At 42.3% G+C, this 15472-nt stretch overlaps 1 protein-coding gene across 5 annotated transcripts in view; it reads right to left on the bottom strand.

Moving 5' to 3' along the window:
- nfic (nuclear factor I/C) overlaps positions 1–9251 on the bottom strand; it is a 40364-nt gene extending 31113 nt beyond the window's left edge. For 3 of the 5 annotated variants that reach the window (XR_013844987.1, XM_080032728.1, XM_080032729.1), the window contains exon 1: positions 9137–9251. Coding sequence is in view for 4 of the 5 variants with exons in the window: in XM_080032728.1 (XP_079888854.1) it covers positions 9137–9217 (81 nt within the window). In the remaining variant the exon portion in view is untranslated. Of the gene's footprint in view, positions 1–5039; positions 5566–9136 lie in introns of those variants that run through there. The other 2 variants (XM_080032730.1, XM_080032731.1) reach the window with 1 other exon arrangement.
- Positions 9252–15472: the final 6221 nt, after the last annotated feature.

Here is a 15472-nt window from a genome sequence, read left to right on the forward strand (position 1 = left end):
GTTCTCCCCTATATATATTCTGTAAATATATTTCACTGAAGATCATTATGATTGGTATCTATAAACAGTGGCTAATACACTATGAGAGAAAAAATTGAGGACCGTCTCACAGACAATGACCCGCTGCAGGTGTGGCAGGGAATCCAGCACATCAACTATACAATGGAAGCAAACCTGCCGCTGTAAACAACGACTCTGAGGAAGTAAACTGATTTGTTGCCATCTGAAATAAAAAGGCCCGACATGAATACACTGCCTCCACCCACATAGTCACAAGAACGTGAAGTGAGACGGGTGCTCTACTGGGTTAACCTTAGAACGGCTGGTGGTGCAGTGCACAGGAGAGGTGCTGTGTGCTGACCAGCTGTCTGGGGGTCTTTCACTATGATCTTTAATCTTTACCCCACACAAACCATCCTCCCACCCAGCTTTAAGTCAGCCATTATAACCCCTCTCCCTTAAAGCCCAACCGCTGACAGTCTTAACAGCTACACACTAATCGCACTCACATCAGTAGTCGTGAAGTGTTTTGAGGGAATGGTCTCACAGCACATTAAACCAAGCCTCACCCCTGCACTTTTGACCACCATCAGCATGCTTACTGAACAAATAGGTCCATGGAAGATTACATTACTATCTCTTCAAACTTAGGGTGTATTCACACGTGCCGTGTTTAGTTCGGTTGAAACAAACTCAGATGCACTTCCGCCTTCGGTGCGCATCTTTCAGGCAGTCGTGAATACAGCAATCGCACTCGGGGGCGGACCAAACAAGCGCTCCGAGACCCAGCTGAAGAGGTGGTCTCGGTGCGCTTCCACACGCACTCTGCTGCAGTTCGTTTGTGGTGTGAATTTGTCCGGACTCGATCCGACGCAAATGCAGAAGGCACTGTGCCTTTTCTTTCTTTTCTTTTTTAATAAATTGCCTTCAGCTACACATTATGGGAAAGTGTTGTTGTCGCCATTGTTAGGACAATAAGTTGTGGTTTGACCAGGAGCCCAGAACAATATATTACATTTGATCGAGAGGACGCGTAAACATGCTGAATGTGTTCAGCGATCAGATGAAGGAGAGGGGAGCGTCTCACACACAGTGCCAACAGGTTCACGCTGCGCAAGAAGTGTATGTTTTTATTTTGCTTCCCATGTACGGGACCGTCAATAGTATCCCCGTGTCAGTTTGGAGCTGAACTGCGCCAAACTGACACCCAGCTGATACACAGCTTAAAGCTGGGGTGGAGGATTTGGGGAGAAAATGCCAGTTGGGATAGAGATTCGAATCCAAATACCTCAACCGCTCCACTTGTTCTCTTTGGTCCCTCCCTGACACGCTCTACACCAACAAAGTCATGCCAAAGTGAATGGACAGTCCCAACAGCCAATTAGAACAGAGAATCGGAGCCTCGCTCTGATTGGTCAAAGTGTCAGCTCATGTTAGCTTTGACCAATCAGAAATCATATACACCAGCTTTGATCAGCCGAGTGTCAGCTTGAGCCTATTCTTCTCACGAGCCGCACGTGCAGCAGCAAAAATACAGTAAAAAAGATGTTTCACATCGTAGGCTACAAGCCACATAACGTGTCATTGTCAAAGGGCTACATATTATAACCATATGAAACAACAATAATTTTATGTTTTTCTTCTTTATTTATAGGCTAGATGTAGGCCTTTTTTTATTATTTTTAACCCCATATTATATCAATTATATATTTCGCAGTTTTTACTTTGTGCTTCCTGCTTCTCTCCACCCCAATGAATGAATGACCTCAGATCACGTGTGGTTTTGCTTCGTAATGCTGGTTCACTTGCAAAAGGGGCAATATGAAAGTGGACCACACCAAACAAAAAAAATCTAAACTCTATTTGGTCTGGACCAAAGCAAGTGAACTAGTGGACTTTCCCAGTGTGAATACACCATTAGAACACCAGGGGAGCTATGTAAAGATGCTCTTCATAGACAATTGGAATTATGGTAGCAATGGACTTCACTTTTTATATGATCATCAGGTATAATAACCAATATTTATGAATGAACCCATGTCTTACCATACTGGAGAACCTTTCTAAACTTAGTGTGATAAACTACTGTCTGCCCTAACCCAGTCTTCAGTCAGTCTAGCTCATGTCAGGATCAATGGGACATCTTGTCCACCATGGCGCTCATCTTTTCACTTGTTTTTATTGAGTCATTCCCTGTTTTACTTTGTTATTCACTTCTTGTTTCACAGTCTTCCCTTCCTGCCCTTGTGTGTTAACCGCCTGTGGAATTATAAACCTCTGCCCTGATTAGTTTCACCTGTTCCACATTATCTTCCCTTTCCAGTGTCCTTAGTCAGTGTGCTCCTTTCTCCTCTGAACCAGCTTGTCTTTGTACTTCTGTGTCAAGTGTTTCAGTGATTTCTCTTATTCCTGCATTCCAAATCACATACTTTTTCTTTTTTACTATACTGAATACTGCAGCTGCCCTTAAAAAGCTTGTAGTTTGCATTAAGCCCGCATACATTTGGGACACATTATTTTAATATAGCGTGGCGCCTTGAACTTGACACTGTTGCTTATTGATGTCACATCTTTGTTGTTTTTTTTCTTTGCGATGGGACGTCACTTCCACGACACAAAGGAGTGTGGGTAATTTCTTCATAGTTTGAGAGGGCGTTTACACAGCAACTTTTTTTAACATAAGACGTAAAAGTATTTTGCCAACGACTATGGCTGGATTAGAGCTATAATGCGTAACTTCTGTCACCCCCAAAACGAATTCTGAGTAATTACAACAACCAGGTTTTTTTCTTAGCTGTAAAATCAACAACTGAAAAAAAATTGTGGGCACTTCTTGGGATTTTTCTGAGCTCCTGGGCCAGGGTCGGGGGTTGACACCAGTTTTGAAACGCTGCCATGCTGAGTAATACAGAGAGAGTTATGTGGCGCTGATAGGCTCAATCAACTTTGTATCCACTAATTTGGCAATAACTTGAATGTAACCGACATTCATATATATGAAAAAGTTATGCACTATAGCCTTTACTTATAAGGGGACCGTGGCTAGCATAACATGTCTGATGGGCCCATTGAAAAGGCCATCACCCCTGCCCTTAATTACCTGGCAGCAATTTCAATGGTGTATTATGTACACAGTGGCAGCTTTAATTTATTGCTTATTTTTGGGGCGACCTTGGCTCAGTTGGTAGAGCGGGTTGGCCAATGATCCAAGGGTTGGCGGTTCGATTCCCGCCCTGCCACCTGTGTCATGGTTGTTGTGTCCTTGGGCAAGACACTTCACCCACCTTGCCTCGTGTGAATGTGTATGACTACTGTATGCTTGAGGTGGTGGCCGGAGGGGCCGTTGGCGCGGAATGGCAGCCACGCTTCCGTCAGTCTGCCCCAGGGCAGCTGTGGCTACTATCGTAGTTTACCACCACCGGTATGACTGTGTGTGAATGAATGGAACCTGGAACCCTGTAAAGCGCTTTGAGTGCCTAGGCAATAAAGCGCTATATAAATCCTATCCATTATTATTATTATTTTCATAAAATACTGTTTAGCTGTGCTTTTCAGTTATCTTACAGACAGCTGTCATTCACAACCAATGTCCTTTTGAGCAAGAGGACATTGGTCAGTTTTTGGGCAGCCTCAGAAAAGAAGAAAACTTGAGAGCAGTGAGAAAATGAAAACCAGATGTTATAAGTATACAGTAAGACAAGAGATGAGTCAATTTTTCTTGGTATAATAACGGCTGCTGCTGGGAACATTTTGCTGCCCACAAAAAAAAACACACACAAAGGAAAACAATATTCCTGACACCCGGGAAGTCTGAGAAGAGAAGAAGACACGGAAAAGGAATATATAGAACCAGAGGAGAGGAGGAGCGAAGGTTGGAGAGGATAAGTTAAGACCAGAGGATAAAATGAGAGCAGAGGAGAGAAAATGCCCCTGCTGCTGCCCACCCAAGTTTACTTGTAAATGTAGAATGTCATGTCCATAATATCTGGACTTTCTTTATAACACAATGCATCGTTTACTGTTTATGATCTTGGTTGTTGTTGCTGTACTTTAATAATCCCAAAATAAACAAAAGATAAACATTAGCACCAATGGACATTGCAAAAATGTAAATATTTACATAGAAAAGTTCACCCCAATTGTTAGTGAATTTTCAAATTATTTAGAGCTGCGGGAAATGAGTTTCCAAATCTTGATCTACAAATAAAGTGAAATCAAACCGTGATTACACAGTTTTGACATAGGGCTACACTTCAAAGCAACAAGATTAGATCAAACCCGGCTCACTTTAGCTCATTTTGTACTTTCTGTGAACTGTTTCAAAGTACCTAAGAAATCTGCATTAAATCACCACAAACCAATTCACATGTGCAGAGGTGTGAAAACCTGGATATTGTTAAGGCCCCTGAAGCTCTGGGGTCTTGGGACAGTTGCCTACTTTGCCAGGCTAGAGATCTATACTTGGTAGAGGCACTAGCATGCAGGAGAAATTCAAGCTGTAGCAATGGTAGCCTACTACTAGCAATACCAGCAAAAAAAAAACAGTTATAGTAAGCTAAATACTAGCAGCACTGCAACACTAATACAAGAGTGCAAATAGCAGTATCAGTATTTATATAATAATAGCACTACTGATGCATAGTCAGCATTTTATCGCATACTGTAAGGAACTTGCACAGTGGAAAAAAAACTCCCCATATAAAGAATAAAGCACAGACACATTCATACTGTAGGCAGACAGACAGGCGGACTATAGGCTACTGTAACAAAGATAGTGCAGTGTTTTACACACTCCTTTCAGCATGTTCCAGCTAATTAGGCCTTCCACATGTTAATTCAAGTCCCTGACTGTTTAACAGGCCTGGTGCAGCCAGTGTTCTTCAGCTCTACCTGCTACCTGATAAGAATGCCCCATTCTTTCATACACACTCAACATAATCAAATCAGCACTGTGACGTGGATAATTAACTACACAATGAATAGCTTCATGTCTAGGCTACGAGTTATGAGAGGTACAGAGAAGCAAAGTGCAGTTTTACCTGAGACAGAGACAGAGTAGAAAACATCATTTTGATGAGGAGGAGCTGGATCAGACCAGGCTCTGCGTTAACATAAACATCCCCAGGCTTACAGTTTTTATTTCCATAGCGTTGTCATTTGTTTTTGTATGCTCCTTTTCCTTGACGATTCCGTTGAGCAGCGGAAGGCTACCTCCTCGCTATAGAAAACGCTGCATTTCCTAGGCTTTTCAACTTGTTTCTTTTTTTATTTTCAAAGAATCCAGACAGGCTATACGAGAGCCTCAGTCGCCTCGGATGACTCCGCCGCGCTAACTCCAGAAATGATGACACGCCAAAAAAGTAGTTGAGGCCCAGGAAAAATGCCCCGCGGAGGGAAAAACACACAGAAAGTTCGGAATAATCATTCTTGGGAGGAGAACATGGCCGGAGGTGTAACGGAGCACGGGAGCCTGTGTCATTTTAGAGAGGGAAGGAGATGAGGGGGCGAAGAATAAAAGAAAGAGGGCCTGAAATGACGTTATGAATTCAGCCCATCCCAAACGACGAGGCTTAAAGCCGCAGCAGCTGCTCTCTCTGCCTCCACACACTCCACGGTTCACCTCAGGATCAGGCTCATTTATGCTCCAATTCCGTGCGTAAATAGAGACGTACGTTTACAACGTTATATCCGTCACTTCCATGCGTCCTTTATGTTGGAATGGACCTTAAGCAAATCAAGGACATGTCAAACAGACTCGCACGGACCTCCGGTACTTCTCTATTGCTGCCGTCAGCCTGCCGTCTAGCTGACATTCTTCCCCGTGCGATCCCCGCTCATGCTGCTCTGTTGTAGTTGTCTGTCCCTGTGCCCCGGCCGTATAAATGTGTATGTAATTTCGTACCAACTCTCACAAACCTCTCCTCAAAAGTTAAGACCTTTTCGTATTAGGCTATGTCTTTCGTTTGTGTTTGTAAACAAATGTACAGTAAGTGAAAGTGAACTGTTGGCTATGCGCCCCCCGTGATCTTCGGTAGTAATGCGCCGTTCTGTCCGTTTGGTACGCATCCGCAAGCTTGCAGGATACGTGCAGAAATACGGACGTAATGTACGCAGAGTACGGACAGAAGGCTCCGTCCGTATGCGTATCTAACGTAGAGCATAAATGAGCCTTTACAGTCACTCACTGTGCACTGCCTAGCCTACTATCGTCTGCCTTGGCATCATACAGCCATGAAAAACATATTGGATTTCAACTGTGTCAATACAGGCGCACTTTACAAAGTGTAGCACTTCAAACTAAAAGTGTGGGGAGACATTGAAGCCTAGCCTACCTATCACCAGTGAACACAGAAAGTCTCCACAGGAGGACTTAAGGAGTTTTTGAAAAATCAACAAGATCCATCTTGCGTTTTACAAGAGGCTACATCTCAAAAACAGAGCAGGATCTAATTTCCACCTTAAGAGTTAAGACACTGGTTGTTACCACAGTTACCACAGTGTTATCCATACAGTGGATGGCTGATGTGCTCCTAAAAACAGTGGAGGATAATAATCAAACTATTGGCCCACCTAGTCATATTTAGGCCTACTTTGCTAATTAATACTTTTACTCCATTACAATTCAGAGGAAACTATTGTAGGCCTACAACATTGTTTATTAGCAGGCTAAAAATAGCCAATAAAAACAAATCAAGATTTTGCATACAGAAACCTGATCATTTTATAAAATATGAGGCTATTTTTATAGATTAAACGACTCAACAGTGTGTACAATATTCAAATGAGCTGTATCCTGATCAACTAAAACACTAACACGCTATATACATCAATGTATCAGTAGTAGCCTAATATAAAGCTTATTTTTCTGCCCTGAATAGCCTACTTTTTTAAAGTAAAATCTGAATACTTCCTCCACCACTTTTAAAAACAGATATTTTGTTTATAAAGCACATTCAAACATTACAATTTCCCCCATTGCAATAAAATAGTCCAAACAGTAGGAAGTCCAAAGACTTAAATATAATTATAAGATAGCCTAATTGAAACTATTGAATAAACAAAAACAACAACAAAAAACTCTGGTGTAATAAATGATGGGGGTTTGATCTCATTAACAAAACTAACAATGATTATTAAAAAAAAATTCAGAGGATGCATCTGATATGTCACTAAAATTACGGACAGACCCAATAAATACAGGATCTATAATTCATATGCTGACCTCACTATGCAGAATGAATCATTTCCTATTATAAAGGCTAAATTATATTGACTGATATTGTCGTCTACATGAGAGCATTTAGGTGCTTAAGGTGGAGCTAATTGGAAAACTTTCCATGCTGTTGGCAAATGTCATCTTTATGACATGCTGTCTTTAAAACCCTGCTGTTAATCCACATAGTTTCATTAACTGACCATTGCAAATAATCCAACCACTGGCTTTTTATAGGCTAACTGGCTGTGTGGGGGGAGTCTTTAACTCATTACTCTCCTACTGTCATTTTTTTTAAAGCTATAGGCTTTTTTTATATTTTTTTTATATGGTCCTTTCACTGTAGCAGCATAGAATAGCAAAACAAACACTGTCACATCAAGACATCTTGAGCAGGTTAATTTCATGTCATCCTTGTGATGCAACCTGTGTTCAGGACAGATATGCCCACAGCAATCAATTAAATAGGCTACAGTCTGAGTCTATTCTCACATTTAATCTGTCCACTGCCGTTGATGGGGATGGACTGGAGGGACAACTTTTGACTAGGCTAGTTATTTCTCCTCTAGCCAATATTGGCATCTGAGCTGTTGGCAAGTGCAAAAGAGTCTTCGGTCTCAATGGGATATACCTGTATAAATAAAGGTTAAAAAAAAAAAAAAAAAAGTGGCTCTCTTCCCAATTTGAATTTTCCAGTGAATATTTCCAACGGGACTGCGGGTAGCCTACAGGAGGGCTGCCTCTGCCAGATGCAGCTCTGTTTTTATCCTAGCGGCTCTCTGCTCCAGCTTTATGCTGGGACAGGAGGCCCTCTGTCGGCCTGTCACACTAACTCAGCCCGCTGGCTCTAACTGCGGCCATTTTCTGCTGACTAACACACACACGCACACACACAACAAGAGACGGAGGTTTAGGTGGGGGGGGGGAGGAGGGGGGAGAGAGACTTCAACTTGGCCTTCCGCCGTCCCGCGTGACGAACGGAACTGGGGCAGACGGGGCCTGCCCTGAGCGCTCTTCCTCAACCCCCCCCCAACAGCACAGTTTACACCCGCGACTGCACGCGCTCATATTCACACACCAGGGCATGTTGTCCACTTCCTCAGGCACCGCCAGGGGTCGGAACCCACATTTGCTGCTCGCATTGAGCCTGTGTATTAATGCCAGTACGCCCCGTTCTTTGGCACGGAGGTGACGTCGGTCCAAACTTCATTCAAAAACTGTAAGATTCTTAAGCTGACTTGCTTAATGTCAGGCATACGTATCGTCTCGTGTGGGACACAGAGTCACATTGGTAGTGATGGTCTTTAAAAAAATTCGGCGTAGATATTATACTCAAAAAAGCTTTGTATCAACTCAAAATTAAGTTTTATAATCGTTTCGGGCTGCTGGCTTCCGCCCAGCTGAGTGGGTTTGACGGGAGACACAAATTGGGAGAACAGGCGAAGCATTTCTAAAAGTATAGCCTACTGTCTATGTTATTAAAGCATGTCGTGATTTGCGTATCCTGTGTGTGCCGAATTTAAGACTGAATACTGACAATTCAAAACTGTTTTAAAGTTGCTTTTGGTCTGGTGTGTAGATCTGCCACCGGGTAGGGGATAGGCTATTTTATTCGTCTTAAATTTGAATGAAATTTAGTGACAGATCATCCAATCCATAGGCACACGTCACCTTGTCAGACTCAGTATGGTGTTTGAAAGCTGCTACAAACATACACGCAGAAGATTAGAATAAAGAGGCTTGCTGACATTTAAGACATGAGTGCAACTACCGCCGCTTTCTGCTCCACTTTCAGCTGCGTAGGTAATATAACTCAGTCAACTCCTCGCATTGCGTATTTTTCTTTTTTGAAAACAGGGAACAGCACACCAATAGGAAGGGACACTCTACTACATTATTGTGCCGGAACAGGTTTTGTCCTACCATTTCGAAGCTGAGCCGCCACCGGGGGAAGTTAAAGCTGATCTCAACGCCTGCCCATCTTGCGCCGTCGCTCGTTATCATTCCATATTCATTTCCATCATCGTGCGCGTGCCAGGTGGAGTAAATCCGCGGTGGTGCTCGAGACCAGAAACGTCCCGCGTCAAGCTCCGGACTCAACGGCTGTAACAAACCCCCTTCCTCCCTCCCACCCCCTCGGTAGGCTGCGGCAGAATAGACTAGTGCTACTGTACACTCACCTATATTTCTCCTTTTGAGCTTTCTCTCACTCTGCTCTGCTGTCCTCCTATTCCAGTTCCGTTATTTGTTCTCCACTTTGTCCTTAGGCTACTGCCTCTTTTCATTTACTCCTCTATCACTTTCTTTCCTCTTTCCTTTTGAATTGTTTATTTTATTTTTATTTTATTTATTAGCTTAGCCTATTATAAATTCAAATTAACATAATCCATTCCGATCTACCTGGTAATTCTAAAGCATTAGCCTTTGTCGATTTGCTGATCGCTTAAATATCTCAAGATAAAAAATGTGGACATGATTAAATTTCTGACCAGTACCTCCCTTGCCCTGGAAGAAAATAAGCATCATTTCAACGACCTCGAGCCGCTGAGAGATTCAGTGAACACCAGAAACCACACCACACCGACCAACACTGCTAAAAGCAGGTGAAATGGAACAGGTCAAAGGTCATCCACCAAGGGTCAGTGGACTGCTGGAGAAAAAAATCAAGGAGGATGTTCACATCTGACATTGGCGAGCACACACAGACAGACACACAGGAGGAAGAGGGGTCGTCTACTGTTATTATATATTCCTCTCAGTATAGGTAGGCTATATACTGTATACTGTAGGCCTACTGCATAGTAATTTTTGATATGCTTGTTTTCACTGTGTACACTCCCAAAAAGGGGAAAACTTTCATAGCTTGAAAAAATAATAACACTGTCACACAAAATACAGTTACTTGATATTTGGAAGATGTCAGACGAACCTCAATAATTATATTTATATAGGACTATCCCTGAGTTCCAAATTCCATACTCTTTATTTTTTCTTTTCTAGCCTATATACTACATCTGACCATACAAATAATCTAGTTAGGATGCAGTATGCTACAATTGGGACGTACTTTTACTTATTTATTTCATCATAACATTGCGCCTTCATCTTGCCTCTTGCTTCTATATCCGTTGCATCCCCGGTTGTTTTCATACAGAGGCTCCGTCGATGTAACGTCACTTTAGGTGGGTTCAGAATCGCCCAAATAGCGTGCTGTTTTCAACACTAAAAATCTTGTCCGGATCTAGTAGACATCCAGGTATTTCGAAGCATAGTAAATAGACCACAAGAATTGGGACATCCTAAATCTTTTTTCAACCATACTAAATCGTAGATGGGTATTGGAACACAGGTTATAATGCATTCTATGTAAAATATGTTAGCTACATTGTTGCAAATGAGCACCATGCTAGTGAGCATCATGGAATTATTAATAGAGCTGGATACAGTGCTAATGCCTTGCTTCCCAATAGCCAAAAAGCATTCTCCCCAAAGGCCAACATTAGAAAAGAGGCATCATAATAACTGTTGACAGGACACATTCAATTGCAAACGGTTGTGTCCTTTAATCACCTGAATTCTTATTCCAGGAGGGTTTTATATTCATGAAATGTCCTAATGCCTATAGGAAAGCTATTTTTATGAATATGATATCATTCCAATGTAGTGCCTGCAGTGCGGGAAATGCGGGGCAGGGCCAGAGGGAGTAACTCTAATGCTGTAACGACCCCTGCCTTTTCCTTTAAACCTGTCTGTTGGTTTCGTTTGGATGCATGGTGGGCGTGGCCAGGGATCGCCATTGCCAACTGGTAACACCTGGGCCCGTTGTTCCCAGTCCGAAGGATCTTGGGGGTTGCCTGCTTGCATGTCGCCTTTCAAATCGGCTGGTTTACAGTGCATAAAAACCCACCGCAAGCTGCATGAAGACTAGGGTTCAGTTTTAGTTAGATATTTGGTTAGGTAGCTAGTGGGGAAACTCCTTGAGGCTAGTTTCGCCTCGTGTCCATTTTTGGGATGGTCAACACTGTACATTCTGTTGGGTTCATTGGTTGTGTCAGCAGAGACAATTACTTTTGTTGCAAATGGAGAATGAGAGGAGTAAACGAATAGAATTCGAAACTGAGAGGGAAAAACTCAGACAGGGAACTGAGAAATTGGATCTTGAGCAGAAAAAATTAGAGTTGCTAAAAGAGGGTGTCTTCTCAGCAACAGTCTGATCAGGGTAGGTTCGTTCTCGAAAGTAGTTTGTCTCATGCCTATGTTTGATGAGAGAAATCCTGAAATTCTTTAAGTTATTTGAACAGGTGGCTGATTTGAGAGGTTGGCTGGATTCAGAGCGCACCTTGTTGCTCCAGTGCGTGCTAATTGGGAAGGCCCAGGCCGCTTATTATGCGCCGAGTGCATCCGACAGCTTGAGCTATCTGAAAGTCAAAAATGCTGTCCTGAAAGCCTATGAGTTGGTCCCTGAGGCATACCGCCAGCGTTTTCGGTCATCGAAACTAGGAGATAAACAACCTAATGTTGAATTTGCTCGGGATTTGTCGTGCAACTTTAATCGTTGGTGTTCTGCTGCTGGAGTGACCTCATTTAAGGGTCTTTGTGACTTGATCGTTTTGGAACAATTTAAGGAATCCATCCCAGAGCATGTTGCAACTAGCCTGGAAATCCAGACCCTGATATCTTGAACGATAGAGGGTCTGGCCACGATCAATAGTAATTTCCAACTCAAGGGGCGGCTCCTACTCGTGCATTTCAAATGCCACTGCACGCAGTTGGATAGCACTACAACCAATCAGAGCGATGCACAAGGTGACGTAAGCCCCTTTCGTTTAGCGAACAGCTGTTAAACTGTTAAATTAAACGTTTGCCGTTGTCGGTCGGCAAAACAGAACATTCCACTTACTTGCTAATGAAAGATTTGAGTGCCGTCTTCCAAATCGTTAAGGGTCGAGACCAAAGCAGTCTCACAACATATCCGCAGCCATCTTTGATGTTTACTATCACGGCTTCGACGTTGCATGCACGTCACTGTCGTCATCCGGTTACGTCCTCCCCATAGTACCATATAAAGGGCTCTGGCGCGCCCATATTAGATAGAACCAATTGAAACCATAGCCAGATTTCTGGTCTTCTTGATAAAGCTTCAACGGAGCGTGTCCAGACCAACACGCACAGCAAATTTAATTTGCCAGAGCCTAGTGGCAGGTCTGGGAATGCCAGGCTATGTTGCAATATATTTGAGTGAGAAAAAAAGTTACTAATGTCCTGGAAGCAGCAGCTTTGGCTGACAATTATGTGTTGACTCACAAACGTTATTTTGTAGATGAGCGCACCTGGGATGTCAGGGCGAAGGCTGAACACCAGTATGACAGTGGGCCAGCATCAAATTTGGCTAGAGGCAGATTCCTTAAGTCTGATTCTTCGCAGGCTTGTCGTTATTGTCATGGACTGGGTCATTGGAAGGGTGAGTGCCCTGTCCTCAAGTCAAAAGCCAGATATGTTAGATCTGGCTCTCAAGGTAAACTTCACCCTGCTCCTGTGTTGTCCTTCTCCAGTGTATCTCAGGATGGGAAGCCTCGTTCTGTGTTGCTAAAATCTGACAGCTCTGACCACCTTTTAAACCTTTTATCACTGAGGGGTTTGTGTCGTGTGGCAGCCCAGAGAAGGTGCCAGTTAAAATGTTACGTCGCACAGGTTCGACCCATTCTTTTGTGTCAGCATCTGCTTTACCATTTTCGCCAGAGTCTAATACAGGGGACAGTTTTATGCTGAGAGAAATGGACATGCGTGTGGTGCCTGTACCTGTTCACAAGTTGATGCTTGACTCTAAGTTTGTTCAGGGGAAGGTTGGTGTAGGGGTGCTGCCAGCGCTGCATGTTAAAGGGGTGAGTTTCATCCTGGGTAATGATCTGGCTGGTAGCAAAATTTGGCCAGATGACGTGCAAATGTCTCCAGGGGTTTCTTCGATGCCGTCTCTCTCAATGGAGCTAGTTAAAAACACTAGTTAAACACTGTTCATTTGGTGGGTGCTGGGTCAGATGCCAGGGTACATGCTGTGGCAGAGCATGGAAGAGAGGATGCCCTGGATTTGACAAATCGTGTTTTGAATTATGTCTGGCACTAATGGGCTGGGGACTAGGTGAATTCTTCCACGCTCAATAGAGTTAACTCTTATTTTGGGGGGGTTTATCCATGCCTTTCTGTTTTCGCCTGATTTTATTACATTTTACATAATGAAATGTCTGACGGTGTTGACTTACAGTAAATTGGTCCCACCACTTAGAATCCTTATAAAACATGAATGTGTTGTAGAAAAACTGTTTATATTGATATGAGAGATTATTGAGTGTTGCTTTTGATGTAAAAAGCTATTTTTAATCATTAAAGTACATTTTTAATAGGTTTTATTGCAAATGAAAGATTGAAACCTTCTCTGAGGATGCACTTTTGGACGTTGTGAGAAGATAACAAGTGTCATACATTTGACATAATGATACAATTAAATTTAAGGGGATAATTGTGCTCCAGACATTCTATTCTTAATCCCAAATAACATCTACAATTTTAGATATTTTTAGTTTTAAACATAACAGCAGTTACATATGGAAGATGGCCTTTTGTCCACGTTCTCAAGAATCACTGATGTATGATTACAGCCCCCATACCCTGTACTGCAACAAGAGTGCAATCTCCTGTATTTACATTGCTTTTCCTGTTGGCAGTGTACTGTCACATAAAAGTGATGCCATTACTTTAGCTTGAATTCCACATAATAACATAATGATTGTAATGGAGTACAAGAGTCGCACATCACTGAGAACGGGTCACTTCAGTCTTTATTATATCATTTTGAATATTGGCAACAGTTCACTGGCTTCTCCTACTGACCCTTCATCAGAGATCAAATGCAAATTGAATTCAGCAGTGCACATTTAAGTGCCTGTGCTTCTTTTGTGAACATTTTAATCACATTTTGAAATGACATTTGTCTCCGATGTTGTTAATCAGCAACTTCAAACTGCCACTAAAATTCAACATATCAATCATGTGACACCCATGTGAGTAAGGAAGTGGCTCTTTTAATTTTGTAGCCAAAACCTAGCTCAGCCTTTTGTTCCCTAGCATATTAAAATATGTTTTGGCATATTAAAATAAATGTTTAACTACACAGAAATTAAAAGAAAATCACTTCCATGTGTAATCTACAGGCCTAAATGTAATCTAAGTGTATTATATCTGAGACAGATATTAGGATAAACTTATTGACAGCTCCTCTATTATTTGTGGTACTAGAATGAATTAAAACAAGAAATAACATCGATCCAAATATATCCAACTGCAATATTGGATAATAAGTAATATTTATCAATTATAATTTACTGCTGAATGTTTCAATTTCAAAATGTATGTTTGTATGTTGAATGAACAGCATTTTAATAGTTGTGTGTGTGTGTGTGTAGGTGTACATGACCTGATTTGATCTTCACGTATAACTAACCACTGGATCAACCAGGCATTATAATCAGTATGCAGTGTGTGTGTGTCCTAGAACAAAAGAGGGGGCAGTGTTGCTGACTCAGGCTCCTTCAATCTGCATAGTGACTCCCCTTCGAGGCCTGCATGTTCACTCATACACGGACAGACACACTCATTGCCCGGGGCTCATTCTGCAAACAGGAGTGGAAAAGGTGGTTGCTGAGGAATAGGAATAATAGTAACACAAAGCAGAGGGGAAAGCTGACCTTTGCGTTATTACCAGAGCACTTTCAGTTTCCTACAGTCAGCAGAGAGGATGAGATGTTTCAACCTGTTTAAGGGTGGCTTGCTCTGCATGACTGCATGCGTAGGTGAACAGGTACAGGTGGGGAGCACTGAAACTAATGTCGAAAATAAGTTTATTTTTTTTTAATTTAATATTAACAATAATAGGATATGTTTATTCAACTGCTGTTTTAGAGGTCAAGAGTTTCACCAGCTTTCAATCTCCAATATGAACCCCTATAAAGGGTGCTTTAGTGCTGCTCTTCAAGTAAACAATAACACTTGCAACTTCTAGGTGCAGATGCTGGAAATAAACAATGGCCAAAAAAAGGCCACTCTCCCCACAGCACAAAGCAGGCCCAGACTATCAAATCAGGCCATTTTACTCCTTAGAAACTGACAGATTTGGATCATTTTCTATGAATTTCAGCTGACTCCGCGTGAAAAGTTTGGCAGTATAGTGTCCCAGAATAACTGAGTGATATCAGTGTGTACTGCCAC

The sequence above is a fragment of the Ammodytes marinus genome (genome assembly GCF_949987685.1).
Source record: "Ammodytes marinus genome assembly, chromosome: 8".
Lineage (NCBI taxonomy): Eukaryota > Metazoa > Chordata > Actinopteri > Uranoscopiformes > Ammodytidae > Ammodytes > Ammodytes marinus.